Here is a 24,644-nt window from a genome sequence, read left to right as displayed (position 1 = left end):
GGTTTCCAGCTGTATTGCAGAGTTGTAATTGTCAAGGTTTGGAAGAGCGATTGATCCGGGTGTGACTGGAATAGCAGACCTGTGGAATGGAGTGATTGATAGTCCAATTAAGCAGGGTTTAATAACTAGGGCATAGACAGGCTGAGTGGCCTGGCGGCTATTAATCACAAGGTGTGTGTGAGTGTTTACATATAGCATGCAATGCTTCCGAGGGCATGTGTGTGTGCACCTCCATACAGCCAGAACCAGACTAATATACGACCACATACTTTTCAGGGTTTTTGTCAGCCCAAACTTTCCGAGCCACCTGCATTTTACTGTCCCATCGGATCAGCTGCGGAGGCGGCTTGCTCATGTTTATCAATATATTGGATGGGTCATTGTGGGACTGTCTCGTCTCACTAACCAGGAGAGACAGACACAGCCCAGTGCCAGCCTGGTCCTTATTAGTGGTTCGGCAGTAGCTCAGGCCTCAAAGGGCGATGGAGCATAGACGACGTCGCAAAGCACAGCCACTTGGTTTGTCAAGGCTCAGTCTGCGCCACAATCTGCCACCTGAAGTGAATGTCAGCATGCAGAGGGGATAGATGGAGCCGTGCAAGCTAAAGGTCAAGTGACAAGAGATGTTTGCTATTCTTAGTTGGAATGTACTCTGGTTTGGAGTAAAGACACCAGCCTGTCTCAGAGGGGAGCGCCTCCCAGCCGCCACCAGATGTGAAGTGAAATGACAATCGATAAAGACCAGGCTGATTTGAGATTTCTCCAGTCTGAAGCTGGAACTGGAAAGTAATAGAAGTTGTTTCTGCTGAATCCTCCAGTTTTCTTTTCTCTAAAATGAACGCTACATAAATGTTTAATAATCATTTTAACCTTTTAACACAAGTCAACGAACAAAACCCCTAAAATAAGATGTTTGGTTTTTTTTGCTGTAAAACAGTTAAATAAGACAATTTTATCTTTGTCTTACAGTAATTTTCTTTCTTTATCTGCTGTTTGATTTTCCTAAAAGTACTTTCGTGTTTGTCGTCTTTGGGAGTTTGTGTGAACAGAACTGCTTTTTTCAGGATTTAATCACTTTATGTGTTTGGGTAAAAACATGCTGGTTTTTATTTTTGTGTTTTGCTGCTATTTCATGTCCTTATTTGCATTTCTTCCATCCCCTGCTTTTGTTGCTTTTTCATTCAACTCTTTTACAGCTATACTTTGTCGACTTGTTTGTCATCAAACTTTATTTCCAGTGTAAACTGTTTTTCTACTTGACTTTTTATGAAGGTTTATAATATAAGTGGTAACATTTTGCTAAAGCTTGAGTCATTCCTTATTTCTCCATTTTAAGGACACGTTCACATCAGCCTCTTTTATTCGGCTCCTCGTCCGTTTGAAAATTAGCTTCATTTAGGAAAATGTGAATACGCCAAGCAATTTCTGATTTCAGTCAAAGAAGCGGACCCAATCCGCCTACAAACGCAGGTCTCGGTCTGTTTCAAGTGGACCAAACATGGGAAGTGGACTAGAAAAAAAGTCACTTCCTGTATTTAGCGTAGCATTGCATTGTGGGTAAATGCATAGCGATGGCGTTCCTCTGCCTTGTTTGGTGTTCATACTGCGTCCATTCTTGCAGTGGATTTCTGCAGTATACTTGCATAAGACACAATAAAAACCCCAAACAGCCAAAGTTTCGTCTCCATGTTTAATTCGCAAGTGGAGTTTTTTTTTCTTCACGTGGGTCTTGTCCTCTCTTTTGCTAAATACTAGTGCAGCGCCACCTCTGGTGGGGATGGGAATATATTGTTCTAATGGTTTGGCTGGTTTGACCAAAGTGCAGCGTGAATGAAATCTCGGTCTGAATGGATTTACCCAGAGGTGGAAAGTCCTGGTCCAGAACGTAAAAGTCCTGTCCGGCTGCTGTTCTGACCAGTCACCAAACCAGCTGAATTTACTGAGCAGAGTTTATTTCCCAGGTAAACGAGCCTGTTAGTGAAAACACCTGTTCTAAATGTACAGGTAGATCCAAAAACATGGCAGGACTTCTACTTTCTGGACCAGGAATTGCCACCTCTGGATACGCCTCCCTACAACTGAGCCGAGTCTCCAATCGGACCAAATCTAGCAGACTATCCTCATGTGAACGCATCCTCAGCTTCTAATATGTAAAAAGTTGTCAAACTCTCCTTATAAAGAGGCTTTGAGAAGTTTTAGTTCTTCTTTTTGACATTAGCTGCATTTTCCACCATTTTCACTTCAGTCCTTGAGCCTGAACATTTTCAAAGGGATGTGTTTTTATATTATACCACCTGCAGATCACACCAATTTTAAACTTTTTAGGTTTTTCTTACCTGCAGCCTGATGCAAGGACACGTAACTTCTGAGAAAAATACTAAACATGAGTGTGGTGGATATAAAACGTATTTTTACAGCAACAAAGTGAGTCCTAAAGGGCTATCAGCTTAAAACTTTGCACATGTCAACATATTTAGTGGTGTGTCCTTGAAACAATTGAGGAAACTGGACTAATGGAGGACAAAAGAAGAGATAAACTCAGAAAAATGATGAAAAATGATCTGAGAGTGTCTTTCATCACCTGATCCATCTGCTTTTCACTGAAGCCCCATGAGAAAAGGTCTGCAACATGATTAGTGGAGGGATGAATCGTCCCCAGAGCCTGGACCTCAACATGGCTGAAGCACGGAGATCATCTGGACAAAAGGCAGAAACATGCAGAGAAGATCTTTGGACAGAAGTCTGCAGACTGCAGGAAGAACAAAGCTGCTCAAATATTCACTAAAAAGCTTGATTTGTAAACCTGGTTTAGCTTCATATGCTGTATTTATAGTTAGATTTACTCATCTTTCAGTAAATCTCTGCATCTGCTTCCTGTTTTACTGGTGAAAGGACGAGACGTCAATCAAGACTTGGGCAGAAACACTGTTAATATTTCCAGATTGTTGCTCAGAATTATGAAGCCGATGCAGAACGAAGCAAAGAGAACAGACAGATTGTCTGTTTGGTACATTTAATATTTCATCCCTCACGATCCTAAAATGATTCCGCTGGTCAGAGTGAGTTGTTTACATCTCTGTGTCAAAGCAAAGTCAAGCCTTCTGTGTGTGTGTGTGTGTGTGTGTGTGTGTGTGTGTCTGCCTGTGTGTGTCTGCCTGGAAAGGTTTATCTCCCACTGTTAAATCTTCACCTGAAACTCGTAAAAGTCCCGCCGGTCCTGATCAAGGTGCAGAAGGAGACGTCTCAGTCAGTAAGACAGGTACTGCGGTCGTACACGGCCGGCTTTGTTTCAGATGCTGTGTGTTGGGATTGCATTTGCTCCTTTTAGCCCAGACTTTTGCTAACCCTGGAAACTTTAGAAACCTCAGTTCCGCACCAGTTGCCTTAGTGCATGAATCCAACATCGGCACCCATCCATGAGAAGCTTGGTATGCAGCAGCAAAAAGCTGAACTTCACTGACAAATCAGCAGCTTTGTCTTTTTATTTTGCGCTGCTTCATTGTTTAAAGCACCTGTTGGCAAAAGTTGGTTTTCTGCCGAGCTGCTCTTCCTCTTAAAGCACTTCGGCACCGATTTAATCAACTGGCCTCCAAGCGTTTGGCACTTACTGAACTTATGGCTTGTTAACATGTAGAAAAATAAAAGCATGATGAGGTTCTACGTTTAAATGGCTCCTGATGGAGGGGAAATTGAGCGCCCTCCTCGCATCGGCTGTAAAGTCAGATGTAATGACTGTTGTGTTCTTATGTAAAACGTTGAGCTCCTTTTGTTCTGGTTCTGACCGATGCGAGTCAGCTGCTTGGATTCCTGAGGTTTGATCTGAAACCTCTGTTCCGTTCAGAAGAATGAGAAGAAGAATGAATAACAGCGTTATTTCTGCCTGAATGGATGGATGGTGGATTCAGTGTTTTGGTGCTGTGTGATGACGAGGCAGCAGAGTGGATAACATCCACTGCTCATCTCCTGGTGTGGATTAGATGTGGCCGCTTTACTCCTCTTTGGATGAATGAGAGGTGAATGTGATGTTTAACTGGGAAATAAATTCTGGACTGGAGTTCTGGAGCCTTATTCTGTTTCCACCTGCAGGTATCCTCTCCCGCTCCCTCTCCTCGTCGTCCTCCTCGCTTGACTCTCGGCACGGACCAGCCGCTCGTCCTCGTCCGCTGCCAAGGCAACGGCTTCCAGCCAGGCAGCGACGGGAGCGCGTTTCCCCGACTTCCAGGACGACGCCCTCGCCATCCCTCCGCTCCTCTTCAAACAACACGACTCTTACAGCTGCAGGTCTGGTCTTCTCCGTTACACAGATCCAGTTCATGAAGCCACTCTAGAAACGCTGTTGGGTCGCCTGTCTTGCAGGTTTTAGGAGTCGGACCCCGTCAGGCAGCAGTTCGCTGTGTGAGGGCTCTGATGTGCGACTCGGGGAGAGGGTTCTGGTGGTGGGCCAGAGGACTGGCGTGGTAAAGTTCTGTGGGAAGACCAGCTTTGCTCCAGGTCAGTTCCTCAAATCAAGAGAAAGATTTTACTTTGCTGTATTTCTCCTCAAACGCTTCTGAAAATAACTTGAACATGTAGATGAACAGAGTGAAAGTTGATGAGTCCAGAAGGAAGCACTGACACCATGACTGTCGTCTGTTTACCAAAAGTTTCCACTTCATGAAGCAGAAAAACTCCCAGTGGTTTGTGTTGAAGACCCAGTATGGACCAGTCCATTGGCCAGTTCGCCTGTCTCCAGATGACACAGAGATACACAGTTGTGTTCATATGTCTTCATCCCCTTTCATTAAAGAAAAGGCTGAATTTACAACAGTCACTCAAATAACTGGAGACTTAAAAAAAAAAAAAAAGAACAATAACTAAAAATTTGCAAAAATAAAATTTAGTAATATAAGACACTGTTTTTTCATTTAACTGAGTTGAAGAAAGAAAAACAAACCAAACAAATGTGTCCTGGACAAATGAGAGCCATTTTCTGTTGAACAGTGGGACAAAATACCTGTCAACAGGTGCAGAAGTCTGACTGAGAGGAACAGAAAACACCTGACTGGAGCGGAAACATTAAAGGATTGTTCAACAAAATATTAGTTTATGACTGATCTAATATGTAATTTATCTTATTTGTTTGCTTTTTTTTTTTTTTTTTTTAAATTTCTATTGAACCAGAATTAGAAAATAATGTCATGATTTTCTTAAAAAAAAATAAAAATAAAATTATTCATTATTACTTTAGTCAATTTCAGCCTATTTTACAGGCAGCTGTTTTTTTTCCTTCTTTAGTGAAAGGGTATGAATAGATATGAGCATAATGTACGTATTTTTTTGGTTGGTTAATGCAGCGTTTCTCAGTCCAGGTCCTCAGGACCTGCTGCATGTCTTAACTATTTCCACCGACTGCTTTCTTTCCGACCTCTGTGACACCAGTCAGACTTGGAGCATCTGCAGGTGCAGTCTGCATAATGGTATCACAAAATCACATATATTTTCCATGTATTACTATTTCAATATATATTTTCTTTATCATGTTACAGCTCTTTTCAGACATCTTACCCAACTGGATGGGTAATATGCATAGTAAATAACATTTATATGTAAAGCTATAGGAGGTGATGTTGCTCAGAGACATTATTTTTACTCTGGGTGAAGTGGTTCCTCGTCCTGATAGTAGTCTGTACATTTTGTAATCATGAACAATAAGAAATATAGTTAGACCCCTCAGTTTACTGTAAATCTGTAAAAACTCTGACCAATCAAAACAGTCGGACTGAATTGAAGTTGTTCATTTCTTATATTTCATAAGCTTCTTCTCCCGGCTCCCCTCCTCCCCCTCCAGCAGCGCATACCTGATAGCCACACCCTGCATATAAACAGCATGTTAGGATGAAAATACAAAGTAGTGAAGAAGAAACTCGGAAGGCAAACATGGCTGAGAAAATGCAGGAAGGATTTCCCGACCCGACTCGGTTTATTTGCCTCCTCCTGCTAAACAGCCGAGGAAGAGAAAATCGTTGGTGGAAAAAGCTGCGACTAAAGAATCCTTGGATCATGCAAGGAGCAAAACCAGAAGGGGGAGGAGCCAAGACAGGGGGAGGGCAAAGACAGGGCGCCACTTCCACATCTTGCTAGCTCCCCAACATTACCTACCCCAGCTTTATTAAGTATGTTAAACTCACCTTCCACTCCCAAAACTGCTGATGTCTTGGTACATCTTTCTCTTTCTTCTGTTCTCTTCATAAAAATGGATCTTTGCTAAAATATTTTCGATTCACCCGCCAACCGAATGCCTTCTAAGCAGTCACCGTAATTACATAATGATCAGCGATGCAAATCATCATGTGTGGCTTTATTTGGAAATTTATCAAATGGTTTTGCTTTTTTATAAAAAATTTTATTTAAAAAAAATTTAACATAGAAAATGAATGTAAGACATATACCAGATGTTTATTATTATTATTATTATTATTATTATTATTATTATTATTATTTCTTTAATGACATTTTTTATTTGAAAAAAAAAAAGATAAATAATAACATTGAGGCTGCTAAGTGTAAATCGCACCGTTGACGAAAACGTAGCTACGGATGCCGTGTTGCAGCTGCATGCACACAGTCTGGTGGAAACAATCCTTTAGATGTGTTCCTACTCCAACACACATGATTAAACGTCCTCGTTAAATTCTTTGCCAGCCTGTTTAATTTTATGACCTCTCAAATCTGCATGGCGGCGGGTCCTGAGGGCCGGGACTGAGAAACATCGTGTGCACGGCGACATGGTCACATAAACTTGTCTGCAAGCGTGATTCTGCTCTGGAAGCAGAATCATGGAGTAAATATGACTTAAACTGATCAATTTGTTTTACCTGAAGGGAAATAAAGGATGTCTAACTTGGCTGGGAAATGTGAAACCAGTCTGGCGAGGCGGCGGCGAGGCTTCTATTTGTGAAGAAGAACTTGTCATTAACGATTAAGTGAATTCACAGGAAACGCATTTATTGGCAGCAGCCTCAAGGCATTTCTCCGTTTTTATTACCTGCTACAGTATTTTTTATTTGCTGAAGTAGAAATTCAGCACTTCTCTGTTGCAGTTTAGTATTATCTGTGAACGAAAGAGGTTAACATTTAGGATCAATAATCTGATGCTTTCAGGAGGAGAAACTTCCTTTATTTATTTTCTGTTTGGTTTTAAACAAACACTTCATCCAGGATTTTGAAGCGCTGCTTTGTTTTGGATTTCCAAGAGCAAAAAAGTATGTTTTTATTCAGGTCATTTTAAAGGAAAATTATTCAAAGTTTTATTTATTTTTTATTTTATTTCATAAACAGTTAAATTTGTCATGTTAAACACATTTAATTAAGAACTGTAATAGAGAAAAAAAACTACATGGTCCCCATTTATCCCCCCCGGCATCACATCAGACATCACATACTTTCCTGTTCCTGCAAAACTTTTACTGAATGAATGAGACCTTGGATGATTTTTAGTTTTTGTCCACTTGTTTTTTTATTTTTTTATTTTTAAGATGTAAAAATGTTTTTAGATGTTCAACACCTCATTTTTTCCAGGACAGTCTCAGTTGTAAGATTAGGAGGCTAAAATGATGTAAAATGAATGAATCAATAGATATCGCAGCATGGAGGCCAAACAAAACCAGAAAACCAACAAAACATAGTTAAAAAAAAAAAAAATCACATAAATCGCCAGGGTCCACGTCTGTTCTCGTATACAAAAACTATTTACACTTTTTACTCCAGGTGTGTTTTTTATTTGATTGTTACTAGTTAATGATGCTAAAATTTATCTTCTGTCCTCACAAAACCAACACAATCATTTTTGGTGCCACTGTGCATCCAAAATGGTTGCAGCCATAGAGGAGCAATATTTCTGTTGTTTTCATGTTACGTGTTGATCTTTGGCTGCTCCTGATTGGACATCATTAATTTAAGCTTTTAATTTGTAGAAGTTTTAACAGGAAGTTGTTTTGTAATCACCTCCAGGTCAAACAGAGATTTCTTAGAGTCACAGTTGTGACAGATATTATGTTGAAATTGTAGTAATGATGCTATAATGAATGAGGGTGGTATAAAAAAAACATTTCATATTAAAATGGGTATTTTTTTTTATTTTACAGTTTATAAATTGATTTTTTTCCCAAATTTTAAATGTTTATATTTTTTTTATGCTAAATGGAGAAGTTTAGGTTTTTCTAGTATCTAGTATTGTGTATCTATTATATCTCTAGTAACATTTCTAGTATCATGACGTTATATCTGTTTTGTAAAACACTTAAACAGAGAAGAGTGAAGAACAGTGGACAACCTGCAAAAACATGCAGAGATAAATCCTCCTCAATCACATTTTAAGCCAAAAGTGTGGACACATTTTGGCTGTTTTGCTTTGAAGGAAAAAGCAGAGCTGGACGTGTGGAAAGCTGTTTGTCAACTCTGTAAAGCACATGTGGCGTACTGCAGTAACACGACTAACGTTACTGCCCACCTAGCAAGACGCCATCCTGAGGTAAATGCAGCCAAACGTAGCGCAGCAGTAAGACAACAGACACTCAAACCAGCACTTTTATATGCAGTTCAAGCTTTTGACCCAAGAGTGTAAGTTTAAACAGCTGGTTCAGATATATTGCTGCTGAAATCTTAAAAACTGGCACACAGTTGATGTTTTTATTGGGGAAATCTGGTCTGCTGTTTAGAAAGCAAACTAGAAATCGGCAATACTAAGAAATCAATTTTAAATCTAATCAGCACCAAAAAAAAATTGTGAAAAATTGGATCATATGAAAAGCATATCCTTCTAATGAAACGTGGAAAGTCTGAGTAAACACAGCATTTTGCAGCTGGATTGTAAACCTCCTGAGTGGGATAGAAATGCCTGGAAAACATGTGCAGGTTACAAAAAAGGGTAAGCTAGAATCACAATTTACTCCACACAGTTTACCTTCCACAGTTTCTGAGAAATGGTTGACCGTATAAGACGACAATCTAGCATAGTTTTAATGGTTAAAATGGCAGAATTCCCAGGAGATGCAGTTCTTGAGTTAAAATGCAAATTGATAAAAGTTTTAAGCTCAAACTAAGTTAAACGACCAAACGGAAATAATTTCAGTTAAATTCAGTTTGGACGCCTGTAAGATGTAAACACATTCATGGTTAATTAAAACGTAACGATAACACAGCACATTCATCCCGACAAGGAAAAGGCTGCTGCTTCATCATCTGTCTAAACTAAAACAGCTCCAATCTAAACATTAGGGCTGTGACCACATGCTTTTGTCCCGATTTGATTCAATTTCAATTTTTTGGGTGCCAATTCGATTTAAATTGCGATTCTCACAATTCTTTGATATTGCTGATTTTTGTAGATTAAAAACAAAAATAAATTTATAAAAACTTCTTTTTGTTCGTATTTTTTCTTGATTTCAGTTCGGAAAAAACAACCCAGTAGCCAGACCATCATTCTGCTGCTGTAAACCCCAAGAAGACAAGTAAAAAGATCAATAAAAACAATAAAAATGACCAAAACTTTATGATGGAATAATTTTATTTAATTGAGAAAAAAAAAAATTTTTAACAAAAAAAATCTATTTTAAAATTGTGAAACAAAAAAATCCAGATTTTCGATTAAATTTTCCCACTCCTACTAAACATGCTGTGCAGATAGGAACAGCGTCATGTAGAAGAAATGGGTTTAAAAATCAAGAGAAACAGGATCAGAGTAGGTTGAGGGGTTTAAAGACACACTACAGATCTTTAGACATTTTCCCGTCACGCGCCACCTCATCGACGGCTAACAGCCTCCATCTTGCATCCTACCTGACCTGTTAGCGCTCTCCAACCAGCAGAAGATTATCAGACGATGACTCTTGTTTTGTTTCTTTTAATCTTCTTGCGTATCTTTGCTGAATCAGCGACGTTGTTGTTCAGAACAGCCAGTTCCTTATCATACCGTAAAGCCAGACGTTGGGTCGCGTCCCGGTTCTGAAAGTTGTATGATCCGGTTTTTCAGCAGCAAGACGCCACTCACCAGTCACAGCTCCAGAAATGTGCTGAATGAACTTTGTTGCACCTTAAAAACGGGTCAAAAACGCAGATTTTGAGTCAAAGGGTCTTCAAAGCGGGGATGGGCAACTCCGGCCGTTGAGCCAAGTGTTAGGAGTTTCCCTGCTGCAACACACCTGACACACATCGCACCTAATTAGCACACTTGTGCAGATCTTTGACATTAAAGTCTGCACTAGTCTGCTAATAAGCCATTGCTTTAAATCAGGTGTGTTGCAGCAGGGAAACTCCTACCAGTTTGCAGGACCGGAGCTGTCCAGCCCTGCTTTAAAGCACCAACACAGCCGTTTGTTCCAGCAAGTCGCATGTGATGAAGAGGTCTGTTCAGCTCATGAACGCCGTCAGAAAAGCGTGACGAGTGACTGCAGTGATGAACATCCAGTCGGGGAGGAAGACGGTGAATAAAAATGAGCTTTGAAAGTGCTGCTGTTGAGCAAAAGCCACAGAAAGCCAAACAGAAAACAGCTTACCGGATCCATTAATATTTAGGAAGCGGTTCTCTCCAGGCGTCAGTCCTGTATAAATAAATACTAATGGATCTCACGGCACATGGGAGCGCGTTGGAGGGGATTTTAATCTTAACTTTCCTTTGATACTCTTAAATCAGCTCTGCTGGTGCTGCTCTGTCTCAGCTGCAGCGCTCCGAGGACCGCCTTTCTGTCCCAAAAACTCCTCTTTTGGTTGGAAGGCTTTGCTCTGACTTTTCTTCCTGCTTCACGCCGTATGACAGACCTGCAGCGCTGAAGGCTGGAAGTTAGAGCCGAGCAGAAACCAGAGATCTTTTACCAAGCAGATGGGTGTTAGTCGAGGAAAATGGTGTGCAGTTCAGCTGCCAGCTCCTTTTAAGGTCCATCTCTCCTTATCGGATTTGTTTTGTTGCCCGCCTGATTCTGATCCGTTTTTCTGTGTCGGCAGGAGTCTGGTTGGGCATCGAACTGGACAAACCAAGTGGTAAAAACGATGGATCAGTGGGAGGAGTCAGATACTTCAGCTGTCCTCCAAAACATGGAGTCTTTGCTCCTCCGTCTCGTGTCCAAAGGTGAGTCCTGGATCCTTTAAGATGGCTCAGACTCTTCTTCTTTTACACTTCACCGCAGATTAAACTACAAGCCCCTGAAACCACTGCGATGGCATCACATTGTCCTCATCAATACATCTGATGGCACTAATGAGTTCCTCTGACAGTGTCATTTATAGGACTGCTGGCATATTTGATTTTGCCCTCCGTTAGGCAAACCGTGCTCCTCTCTGCTGGTGATTAACTGGTGTTGGAGTTGTCAAACGGGAAGCTTGGGGCCTTCACTCAACATGACTTGTCAATTTAATGTGACACCTCATAATGAGCCAGATGCCATCATCCCTGCTTTAAAATGTGGATTATAGACGTGTAAGGGAGCAAATAATTACACTTCGGGGTATAAAATATGACAGTATCATGAAACGTTGCATGCATGATGGATCTTTTTCTCTTAAATCAATAACTTCTTCACAAATCATTAGTTCAGGTGCCTGGAGGTCACGTTGATGAGTGCAGCAACAAGGCACAAGCCTGAAAGCATAGACGTGTAGACGTGGGGTGTGCTGGTTTCGTCAGATGGACCGGGGCCCAGTGGGATCTGCCTCGTGTGGACACCATGTGGTAACTGGAAACATGAATGCAACCAGAACAACCAGTAACGGTAAAATGCAGCACGTCAAATAGGGGTGGGAAAATCGAATATCGTGATTTTTTTTCTTCAGAGTTTAAAAAATGTTTTTTTTTTGTTAAAAATTCTATTTTTTTAAAAATAAATAAAACTAATCCATTGTAAATTATAGTTATGATTAATTATAAATAAATTAATTAAATTATTTAAAAAAATTTATTAAATAATAGAAATAATAAATAATAGAAGTAAATAATAAATAAATATTAATAAAATAATATATATAAATATAAATTATATATTAATACAATTATATAATAAATTATAAATACTAATAAATAAATAAATAAATAATAAATAAATAAATAAATAACTAATTATATAATTATTTATTTATAGCAGGTCCAGCCTATGTGTTTTTTTTCCAATTGAATTCAAGAAAAATGACAAACAAAAAGTTTTGTACGTTTTTTTTTTTTTTTAATTCTCAAAAATAAGCAATTTTGAAGAATCGCAATTAAAATTGAATCGGCACCCACATAAATCTAAATTGAATCGGGACAAAAGCATATTGTCACTGCCCTAGCATCTAATTAGAAAGAAGATCACGTAGAAAACAAAGCAGACGTCTGACAGATGGTGGTGGAGAGCCAAGCGACAACAAATATGGAGGCTGAAGCAAAGTTTATCACGTTCTTAAATCCTTCGTATCCATCTGGTTACTTCCTGTTTCAGTAGCTCTGGAACCTGGTTTTACTTCCACACACCATCAGCTTGTCTGGTTTTCCAGTAGGATCGTCTGCATGTATCTAATTACCATTAAATGTACCGTTTAACGCTAAAGATGAACCTGCAGCCTGAGAATGACATTAAATAACGCAATAAATGGACTATTTTAAATGTAGAGCCAATAAAATGACTTCACAATAATTTAATGATTTTTATGAGCAAATAATACAATTTCGTCCATGACTGTAATAAGTTTTTTGGATTTTTGGTTATTGGCACAGCGTGAAAACAATCTTTTAAAAATACAAACAAACAACAAACTTAATAAAAACGCTCACAGTGCAAAGAACACTTTCATACGCATCCTCTCGTGTGTGTGTGTCTTTGCTCATCACTTTATTTGCATATCTGGAGGAAAAGGCTATTTTACGGATGTTGCTGTGAACTCGTGATGAGAATCATGGCGATTGTTGGACGTCTACGTTTGCAGCATCACCGATCAGAGATGTTGTTTCGCTCTGACATCGAGAAGAAAAAGAAAATATTCTTGTAAAAAGAGAAGATTAAATTCCTCTTCGGGGTTTCCAGACTAGGACTGAGGCTGGTCAGTGGTGACGTTTGAGTGTCTTTCCAGGAAGTAGACGGTTACAACTTCATTCTGTTTTCCATCTGCTTCATTTCAGCGCGTCAGACAGAGAAACCGCCGCCACGCTGTCTCCATCTGCAATCAGTTGACGCCTTATTTCCTCCAGTCTGTTTGGGCTTTGTCACCACAAAGCGAAAGTGGTGTTTTGACGAATGCATCGCACCTCAAAGTGGCTGTTTTCTGGCGATAATTTAATCCTGTTTGTCTGCCGAGCCGTTTAATTATCCCCCGCTTTGTTTTAACGCCACTTCTTCTGCACACGGATCAGAACGCGGGACCTTTTCAGTAGATGGAACATGAACAGCACGATGTCTAAACTTTCTGCTGTCTGGCAGCTGAATGAGAAGCATTTAAAAGGAATTAGCGTACGACATAATGGGTTTTGGAGTTCATGATGGACTGTTGCGCCTTTGTTTCTCCTTTTGCACAATTTCTGCTCTTTTTTTCTTTGTTCCGTGTCTTTAAACAACCATTTGTCTTTCATGAAGTTAAACTTGTTTTTCTTGCCACCTGAATCCGTGTCTGTTTTCCTTTTTTTCTTTTCCAATTAACCTCCAGGTGACTGCGTGGACGGGTGCATGCTTTCTAGCCATTTAATGCAGGATATCACATTCTTATCCATTCTGTTTTTCTCTCTTCTTCTTCTTTTGTCAGCAGCTTTCACAACCCATTAGGAAAACACCCGCCTGACCTCCTGCTCACGCTTTTATTTTTGTTTTTCTACCTTCTTTACTTGGATAATTTACTCCTTCATGGTTGTTGGTGTTGAAGTTTTGCATTAATTTTCAGCATCATCTGATACTTTAGGAAAAAGCTGAACGAGTAGAACTTGCTGCTAGCTTAGCCTGCGCTGGTACTTCATGAGTCAGCGCCTTAGAAATGTTGACACAGATTGTAAATAAATACTGAAGCTCTAATTCATTGTTTTGTCTCGTTTTATGGAGGATAGTTACCAGTTTCTGCTTCATCCACAGGATCCACGGTTCAGTCGATTGCCTTTCAGAGCTCAACTCTTCACGCCTCCGTCAACCTTTCGGTGGTGAGAATTCTGCCAACTTAAGCTCAGATTTATTTGAATTTATTTTTTATATTGTGAGAGTGTTTGAAGTTATTTCTTTGCGCATATCTGTGCGGGAGCCTTTGACTATTGTGATTGCTCTGCAGGGACAATTCGTCGCAGTTTCAGCACATCGTCGGCCATCGCGACTCCAAAGGAGACGAGCAGGAGAAGCCCGGTTAACAGGTGCGTCTCCCCTCAAACCATTCCTCACATCTCTGCAGCTGCATGCAAATCCCCTGCAGCGCTGACAGAATCGCTGCTGATAAGAAGCAGAGGTATTAGTCTGCAAAAGGCTCCTGCATGATTGTGGTTATAATGAAGAACAGCCGAGTTTCCGTCCTGACTTCTGATGTGTTCTTTCACACAGCTTCCATTTTCTCATGAATCTTTTCCACCTTTTTTTTTCTTTTCTTTCTCCTGAAAAAAAAAACAAAAACATTTAAAAATAATAATAATGAAAAAAGGAGTCGGTCCAACCCGCACCGCCGGCGCTGGAGCACCCTCAGTGGTGGTAGCGGTGGAGTTCCTGGAAGCCCCTCCCCCTCCTCTGACGGACAGGTCCGGCTCCACGTGGGCATGCAGGTCTTCCTCAGCAGCGCCAATGAGATGGCGTTCATCCGCTACTTAGGCACAGCAGACTTTGCTCCGGGCCTTTGGCTCGGTCTGGAGCTCCGGAGCCCAAAAGGCAAGAACGACGGTTCTGTTGGCGGCCGGCACTACTTCACCTGCCGACCCGGCTACGGCGTGCTGGTCCGTCCCAGCCGCGTCACCTATCGCGGCATTAATGGCGCACGCTTGATGAGCGAGAGCAGCTAAAGCTCGGGGTGGGGGGGGGGCCTTTTTACACGCTTGGCTTTTCCTTCTGCGTATTAATAACCTTCATGTGTTTGATCCTGCAGAGTTCAGAGGTTACAGGAATAAACGGCGTTTCATCTGGAATAAAGGGGACAAAAGAAGCACTTTATAAAGTTAACTTTAAATTCTTAAATGAGTGTTTTGCAGGGTTTGTGGGGAGTTTAATAAAACATAAAACCATGCACTACTTTAATCTAATTGCACTGAAACACATCAATATGGCGGAAGATGGAATCCATAATTCTAAACCCAAAACTAATTTTGATCACATCAGGTGAGATTTTATCAGAAATTTAGGATGTGTGTGTGGGCTGCCGTCTAACCAGATGTGTGTTCGTGTTTCTGAGAGTGTGTATGCGTGCATGCTAATGGATCACACTTTGAAACCAGAAGGATTGATTTTTTTTTTTACTTGCAGAAAGTTGATGGATGTTTAGTTAAAAACTGGCTTTCACTTTATGAATCAGTGGGAATTAAAAAGAATTTAATGAAGCTCCGACCCCCGTTTGCTTCCATTAAAAAGAACCTAATCAACAGTTGTCTTCCTGTGTGCATAAATCTGTGGCAGTGACTAATGCGCTGAAGCGGTTGTACCGGCGGCGCTCCTCTTTATTTATGATTGCTGATAGTTGTGGTAAGACTGAGCATGAAGAGAAGCAGAAGTTTGAATAAAACCAGGATGGAGCATGTACGACATGTTCAGCTGTGGAATCTGCAGTGTGAGATTTGCTGGTTAAAGACTCGTTCAAGAACATGGACCCAGAACTAATCTGTCTTCAGCTGCATCGCAGGAAGCACATTGACTCGTCTCCATCTGTCCATCTGCAACCTGCAGACGTGGATGGTGAGTCCGTCTGATTTAGTTTACGACTCCTCTAGCCGGGTAGTTGTGAACAAAACACGACAGAACGAAATGTTTACTCTAAATATATAAATATTACGCTAAATATAAGAATAAATCTCAAGTGCAGACAGGATTAGTACGTGTAACGTTCACTAAAAAGTAGTCAAATCAGTGCAGGTTTACTGAAAGTCCTGCTTAAAATTCTTATATTTTTCACAGTATTTATCGCAGGGTTAGAATCAATCCCCTCAGTTTCTCTCAGTCTCTACAACGGGAATCCTCAGTCCTGGTCCTTGAGGGACGCTGTCCTGTAGGTTTTCAGGGTGTCCCCACTACAACGCACCTGATTTTAATCAGTGTGTATTTAGCAGCCATGTGCAGAGCTTGGCCTGTTCCTGCAGGATCACCTGGAAAACCTGCAGAACACCGGACCTGGAGGACCAGGACTGAAGATCCCTGCTCCATAATGTACACAGAGCTGTTGCTGTAGTTTTTCATTTGCAGTGAATAAAAAAAAAAAAAGAGACAAAATGTTCATCCTTGTGCCACCTAGTTCATCCAGTTCATGCATTTTTTTTTTTTTTACTGTTTAAATAGCAGCTTCAGCTCATGATTCTCCTGCATAAAAAGTAATCCAGCCACCAAAGTAACTGATTAAAGAAGGAAAGTGTTTCCTACACGTCGAAACTCCCTCATCTTTATGCTCACAGTTCATGTCCAGGTGGAAAAGTAATGTTTTTAGTTTCTACTGTTCAATGTTGGAGTGAAGACCACCCCGTGGGAAATAAAATGACTTCTGCACTTCTGTCTCATAAAATACATGATGGAGACTTATAACTTCTTAAAAGACACCTTTCCTTCAGTATACCTTCGCAAATAGACCACCTGCAGGTTGCACTTGCTCAGCCTTCCTGTCCGTTTCCAGCTTCAGTGTTTAGATCTCCTGTAAAGTATACATCTGCTGAAGAGTATCCGATGTGGCACACTTCATTTGATGCCTAATTAAAGCTGCTTGACACAGGAAATATGCAATCATCCAAGGGGAGAGGGGGGGCGGGCGGCAATCTGATTCCAGCAGTCTGAGCAACTCTGCAAAGAATACGCATTGATTGTGAGTGTGGAAAACAGGGCTGCTATTTAGTAAAACACTGATGCAGCATCCAATTAGGGTGTGTAGGCTGCAGCATTGGCTGCAGAATCTCTGGTGGCCTTCTCTCATTGATCTGTTTGGTCGCCGACCCTGTGATTGAAAAGCAGAGGTGGTCCGAACCCAAGGTTGTCTGAAAGATCTGCCACAGATGATTTGAGTGGGTGGGGTTAGGGGTAGGGGTGGGAGGGTGCAGTGCTATGAAAGCATTTCCATCTTTGCATCTTTTTTTTTTTTTTTATTTTAGAAAAAACTTGAAAATAATCTGTCATTATTTTGCAACATTAAGTTTCTCCACTAAACGTCTATAAATTGTATTTGCACTCTGAAACTGCAGCATGAATAAATCGATTTTAAGATCAAACTCTCCCATTTCCGTTTTTTGTGCAGCTTCTGGTTTGTATATTTGAAGTGTGGATGTTTGACACAACAATCTGATCAATTTATTTTATATTTTAATATAATTTCATGTTAACTTTATTTTTTTTTCTTTATCAGATCAGTATGATGCAAGTCGCTGACAACCAACCACATGTGATGTCCATGTTTCATGTTAGCAAACCAGACTATACAAGAAGTGACTGTAACCATGGCAGCAACCCGCTGGTTTGTGATCTGTTGTTTTGAAATGTAAAATTTGGCATTCTTCTATTGATATTTGCACTTTTATGAGTTAAAATGTACCGTATTTGCTTTTAGCAATGACTGGAATCATTTAATTTTACAATTTAACTAAAAATATTTCAGGCCTGAAATTCGTGTAATCACTGAGTGAATCTCTGCCCGTTTGACTGTTAGATGGTGAAAAGTTGACTTATTTTTAAGCAGGATGTGTTTCTAATGCCATGTATACTTTAAAATGCATACCAGGCATGTCGCCAGCCTGCATTCAAGTTTACAGATGATTATGTCGGTTTGTAAGATGGTGTGGTGCCAGTTTTTTGGTTCTGAAATGTGTAAATAAACATGGCGTGTTTTTGTTGCGAATATTTGATGCATTTGGCATTTTTACCTCCATGTGACGCCTGCCTGAACGTGCAGAGAAATAACTTGCATTAAAATAAAAAAAAGCTAAGACCTAATCACGTTGCATCGTTCAGTTGGAGTAAAATAACATTACATTCGTCATGCGCGTGATGACTGTGCTGCATTGCATTATGGGATGCATTCGAGTGGTCAGATGGAGAACTCCGTGTACTATGCTTTGGATTAAAGCTGGTTTCATACACTGGATTGTAGGTGTCGTCGGTGTCCAACAGCAGTGTTTCACAAAAAGGCTTTTGCCTGACTTGTGTGTGTCTGCTTCAGTCTCTTCTAATCCATTTCTGATGATGTTTATGCACAGTGTTTTAAATCTGTTTTGGTAGCATGTGCTTGCATGTCTTTTCTTGCTTATGTACTAAGTGCAGCATCCTCTTTAAAACCAAACGTGAAAGAAGTCCTGAAATAAGATGCTGACAGTCACAAACCTGCAGGTCATATATTAGGTCACCCCATACATCATGCATATATACACAGCTCAAAAAAATAAAGGGAACACTAAAGTAACACGTTGTAGATCTGAATGAATGAAATATTTTTTATTAAATACTTTGTTCTTTCCATAGTTGAATGTGCTGACAACAAAATCACAAAAATTAGAAATGAAAATCAAATGTGTCATGGAGGTCTGGATTTGGAGTTATACTCAAAATTAAAGAGGAAAAACACACTACAGGCTGATCCAACTCTGCGTGCCTGCATGACCTCCCTACAACGCCTGGGCATGTTCCTGATGAGGCAGCGGATGTCCTGAGGGATCTCCTCCCAGACCTGGACTAAAGCATCCGCTAACTCCTGGACAGTCTGTGGTGAAACTTGGCGTTGGTGGATGGAGCGAGATACGATGTCCCAGATGTCCTCAACTGGATTCAGGTCTGGGGAACACATACTATACCATGACATTTTTTGACACATACTATGTTATGTTGTGACACATCCTATACTATGTTGTGGCACATGCTATACAATTAAATTTTTTTAAACATACTATGACATTTTTGACCCATGCTATATATGTGGTGACACATACTAGATTGTTGTGATAAATACTTTACTATATTTTTTCCTAACCCATACTATACTATGTGGTGACACGTACTATACTCTGTCATTTTGTTGACTCATCCAATGTCGTGACACATACTATACTATGACATCTTTTGACACATTCTATACTGTCTCTTGACACATACTATACTATGACATTTTGATATATACTATACTATGTTGTGACACTAACTATACAACGAAATTTTGTGATACATACTATACTATGTCGTGACACATACTATGCTATGTTGTTAAAGATACTATAATACATTTTTTGATACATAGTATGTGGTGACACTATACAAAGACATTTTTGATACATACTATACTATGTCGTAACACACACTATACTATGACATTTTTTAAGACATTCTATACAATGTCGTGACACATACTATACTATGTTGTGACACATATTATACCATGACATTTTTTGACACATTTTTGACAATACTATATTGTGACACACGATACTATGTTGTGCCACATACTATACTATCACATTTTTGACACATACTACACTGTCGTGACACATACCATGCTATGTCGTGACACATACTATACTATGAAATTTTTTGACACATTCTATACAATGTCTTGACACATACTATGCTTTGTCATCACACATACTATGGTATGTTGTGACACTATACTATGACATTTTTTTAGACATTCTATACCATGTCTTGACACGTACTATAATATATTTTTTGACACATACTATAATATGTCGAGACACATACTATACTGTGACATTTTTTGACATATACTATACTATATTGTGACACACACGATACTATGTTGTGCCACATACTATACTATGACATTTTTGACACATACTATACTATGACGTGACACATACCATGCTTTGTCGTGACACATACTATGGTATGTCGTAACACATACTATATTATGAAATTTTTCTCCACATACTATACAATAATGTGACACATACTATAACATGATATTTTTCTGACACATACTATGCTATGTCGTGAGACATACTGTACAATGACATTTTTCGACACCTTCTTTACTATGTCATGACACATACTATACTATAACTTTTTTTGACACATACTATACTATGTAGTAACACATACTATACTATGACATCTTTTAACACATACTATGCTGTGTCGTGACAAATACTATGCTATGTCGTAACACATACTATATTATGACATTTTTCTCCACATACTATACAATGATGTGACACATACTATACTATAACTTGTTTTGACACATACTATACTATGTCGTAACACAAACTATGCTATGTTGTAACACATACTATTCTGTGACATTTTTTGACAGATACTATGCTTTGTTGTGACACATACTATGGCATGTCGTAGCACATACTAAACTATACTATGACATTTTTCTCCATATACTATACTATGTCATGAGACATACTTTTCTATGACATTTTTCGACACATTCTACACTGTCGTGACACATACTTTAATATTTTTTGACACATACTATACCATGACATTTTTTTCACACCTTCTATACTATGTTGTGACACATACTATACTATCACATTTTTTGACACATTCTATACCATGTTGTGTCACATAGTATAATATGACATTTTTCTCAAGATACTATACTATGTCGTTACACATTGTATACTATGACATTTTTCGACATATTCTATACTATGAGGTGACACATACTATATGTTTTGACACATACTGTACTATGCTATGACTTTTTTCGACACATTAAAGACTATGTCGTGACACATATTCTAATTTGACATTTTTTTACACATACTATTTTATGTCGTGACACATACTATTCTATGACATTTTTTGACACATTGTATACCATGTTGTGACACATACTATAATATGACATTTTTTGACAAATAATACACATATACCTAATATACACACACATACAATGACATTTTTTGACACATACCATTCTATGTTGTGACACTTGCTATACAATGACAGTTTTTCACACATACTGTACTGTTACAGCTGCCACCACTTTCCTATAATAAATCCTCTCTCACAGCATGGACAACCTCCACTAGCATCACCTGGCTCGGATTGGCACCACCTCATCACACCCCATTCATCTGTATCGCTGATTGGCTGCCTTCAGAACCAATCAAGACTCAACACATCTCCACTCCAGTATAAAGGACCTGTAACTTATTCATTCCGTGGCAATGGTGGTTCTGGATACAGCTTGCCCTCGCAGACTGGTTGCTGTTTCGTATGAAAATATTAAGCCTTTTTGTGCATCTTGCTGTTGGCTTTTTGTGTAGTTTTGGTTAGTTTTGTTATCTGGGTAGCTGGTGGTGCTTGTTTGTGTTTTGTGCTCTTTGAATGCATTGTTGTTTTTTTGTGTGTATAGTTTTGGGCTTAGCCTTGTGTTTTTCTGTCTTGATTATTTTGGATGGTTAACAGACAGTAGTTTGTGCTTTTTGTTTTGGGTTTGCTTTGATTGTACTTAAGCTGCACCACCTGCCCCTCCCTCTTGGGTGAATATTGTTTTTCCTTTTTGTGTGGGACAATAAAATTAAAACTCCAATTAAATCTGGCACACTTTAATTTATGTTGCGGCCGTCACCCATAGCGAGCCGGGACGTAACATAAGTGGGGGCTCGTCCGGCATCCACCGTATTCGGGGGTACCTGTGCCTGGAGTGGGTTTTCTTATTGTCTGTCATATCTGTGTATCATGGCTACGTCCTTTAGTCTGGAAAGCTTTGTTGCTTCTCCCTCTTGTGAAGCTCTGGACAGCTGCCGGAAATCTGATTTGCTGCTAATTGCTGAGCATTATCAGCTCCAGATACCAAAGCAGGCTAGAAAAAAGGAGTTAAAGGCTAGCTTGGTGGAACAGTTGGTTGCACTGGGAGTGTTTGGTGTGCCAGTTGTGAACGCACTGCCGTGTGAGGGTGCTCCTGAAGGGGGTGACCCAAAAGAGGAAGTGACACTTCCTACGTCTGCTGATGCTGAGGAGGATGATTTTGGTGGAGATCACAGGATTAGAACTCCGGTTACTATCCCTCGTTTTGATCCACTTTCGCCAGGCAGCTCTGATGCCCCTTGTAGGGCCAGACTAAAAGTACCCCTGGCACGGCTTGAGATTGAAGCCCGAGAGAGAGCACAATCTTGGCAGGCTCAACTTGAGTTTGACCTCCGGAAGCTTGAAATAGAAGCTGAAACAACGGTAAAACTGCGCCGATTAGAGCTGGAAGCCCGTGCCAGCACACCGTCAACTCCTGCTGGGCTTTCCACCATACAGCCCTCTGTATCTTCTGCCTTTGATGTGAGTAAATGTATTGCTCTGGTACCTGCGTTTCGGGAGTCTGAGGTTGACTCATATTTTTCTGCGTTTGAGCGTATCACTGGTGCGCTATCCTGGCCACGTGATGCATGGTCTCTGTTGTTACAATGTAAGCTGTCGGGGAAAGCACAGGAGGTAGTAGCAGCGCTTCCTCTAAAGGATAGCTTGGACTATGATAAAGTGAAAGCCACTGTTCTGCAAGCATATGAATTGGTTCCGGAAGCATATAGGCAAAAGTTTCGCCAACAGAAGAAATCTGCTGGACAAACTTACGTGGAATTTGCCAGAGAAAAAAGCCTTCTCTTTGACAAATGGTGTGTAGCATCTAAAAGCACGGAGTACGAGTCATTAAGAGAATTAGTTTTGGTTGAAGAATTTAAGAAATGTATTCCGGAACGTGTGGTCCTGTATCTAAATGAGCAAAAGGTAACAACTCTTTCTTCAGCTGCCTTATTAGCCGATGAGTTTGTACTGACACACAAGACGTTGTTTTCTGTTAATGAGAAAACTCGCAGTAACCCTGTAACACATGTTACCAATGTTAAGCCATCTAGTGGTACTGAAAAAAGGGAATGTTTTTATTGTCATAAACCTGGACATGTCATTGCAGACTGCTTGGCCCTCAAGCGTAAAAACCAAACAAAATCACAACCAACCAAGGGAGTTGGTTTGGTTCAAACTCAGACCCACTGTCATAAAACTGGTTATGGTTGCCCGGAAACTGATTCGTTTGATTCATGTTTTTCACCATTCGTTTTTGAGGGTTATGTGTCTTTGACTGGTAATCCAGATGACCAGAAACCCATACGTATACTAAGGGACACTGGTGGTTCACAGTCTCTTATTCTAGCTAGCGCTTTACCGTTTTCGAACACCTCGTTTTGTGGATATAATTCGGTTTTACAAGGTGTTGAGATGAGTTACGTCCCTAGACCAGTTCACCGTGTATATATTCGGTCTAAGCTTGTTACCGGTTTCTTTCCTCTTGCTGTCTGCCCCAGTTTGCCCATCAAAGGTGTAACGATGTTAATGGGTAATGATGTGGCAGGTGGAATAGTGGTACCAAATTTAGAAGTTGTGGATGAACTTTTAGCAAATATCATTCCAGATCCTTCTCTTCATGACCCCAAACTTTATCCTGCTTGCGTAATCACTCGTGCCCAAGCTAGTAAAAACACTGACGTAGGAATTTCTGATTCTGTCCTGTTTCCCTTCTTAGTAGAAGGCGGATCTCCAACCAATGTTGAAGAGGACACTAGTCCACCGGCAAACGATGCTTCTGAGAGACCTTCCTCTGACCTGTTTGATAATTTTATCGATCCACTGCCGTTAACACATGAGCATTTGTCTCTTTCTCAAAGAGCTGACCCGACACTGCAAAAGTGTTTTGATAATGCACGAAGAACTGAACAACCTGAAAAAGAATCACCATGGTATTTCACTGAGAATGGTGTTCTTTTGTGGAAATGGTCCCCTCCTCATAGTGCCTTGACGGTGTGGAGCGCTGTAAATCAGATTGTGGTGCCAGCTCAATACAGACATAAGGTTTTGTCACTAGCCCACAGAGGCCAATGGGCCGGACATCTTGGAATCACTAAAACTTATCAGCTGTTACTGCAGCATTTCTTTTGGCCAGGAATGAAACATGATGTTTCTAGATTCTGTCGTAGTTGTCATGTCTGTCAGCTTGTGGGTAAACCAAACCAGCCTGTACCCCCTGCACCCTTTTGTCCTATTCCAGTTGTGGAACAGCCTGTTGACTGTGTAGGGCCCCTACCACGAACAAAGGGAGCTTTAGAACGATGGCACCAGACTTTGAAGACCATGCTAAAAAAGTACTGTCTGGAAACCAAGGATAGCTGGGATGAAGGTGTTTCCTTCGCTGTATTCGCTGCTTGCGAGGCGGTACAGGAGTCCCTTGGCTTTAGTCCTGCGGAGCTTGTATTTGGGCACACACCTCGTGGCCCCCTTCGAGCATTAAAAGAACAGTTTTTGCTAACGGAAAGTCCGACATTTGCTGCAAGTAAATATGTCAAGGATTTTCATGAGCGCTTAAGTCGGGCCAATGCCTTGGCCAGGGAACATCTGACTTCATCTCAAACCAAGATGAAACGGATACATGACCAGACTGCTGCTGTCAGAGAGTTTCACATTGGGGATGAAGTTCTAGTGCTTCTACCTGTGGTAGGTTCTGCGTTGTCGGCTAAATATGACGGACCGTTTGATGTTTTAGAGCGCGTTGGTGACTAT

The 24,644-nt window shown here is 40.3% G+C and overlaps 1 protein-coding gene across 5 annotated transcripts in view; it reads left to right on the top strand.

Moving 5' to 3' along the window:
* Positions 1-17,949, top strand: part of LOC306772463 (CAP-Gly domain-containing linker protein 4) — a 57,025-nt gene extending 39,076 nt beyond the window's left edge. For 2 of the 5 annotated variants that reach the window (XM_079261935.1, XM_079261934.1), the window contains exons 10-16: positions 3,164-3,259; positions 4,087-4,281; positions 4,357-4,491; positions 10,978-11,101; positions 14,058-14,122; positions 14,248-14,326; positions 14,608-16,875. In XM_079261935.1, the coding sequence (XP_079118061.1) occupies positions 3,164-3,259; positions 4,087-4,281; positions 4,357-4,491; positions 10,978-11,101; positions 14,058-14,122; positions 14,248-14,326; positions 14,608-14,959 (1,046 nt within the window). In that variant the 3' untranslated portion in view covers positions 14,960-16,875. Of the gene's footprint in view, positions 1-3,163; positions 3,260-4,086; positions 4,282-4,356; positions 4,492-10,977; positions 11,102-14,057; positions 14,123-14,247; positions 14,327-14,607; positions 16,876-17,487 lie in introns of those variants that run through there. The other 3 variants (XM_079261937.1, XM_079261938.1, XM_079261936.1) reach the window with 3 other exon arrangements.
* The last annotated feature ends 6,695 nt before the right edge of the window (positions 17,950-24,644 follow it).

This window comes from Telmatherina bonti (genome assembly GCF_933228915.1).
Source record: "Telmatherina bonti genome assembly, chromosome: 22".
Classification (NCBI taxonomy): Eukaryota; Metazoa; Chordata; class Actinopteri; order Atheriniformes; family Telmatherinidae; genus Telmatherina; species Telmatherina bonti.
This window is presented reverse-complemented; position numbering and strand designations above follow the sequence as displayed.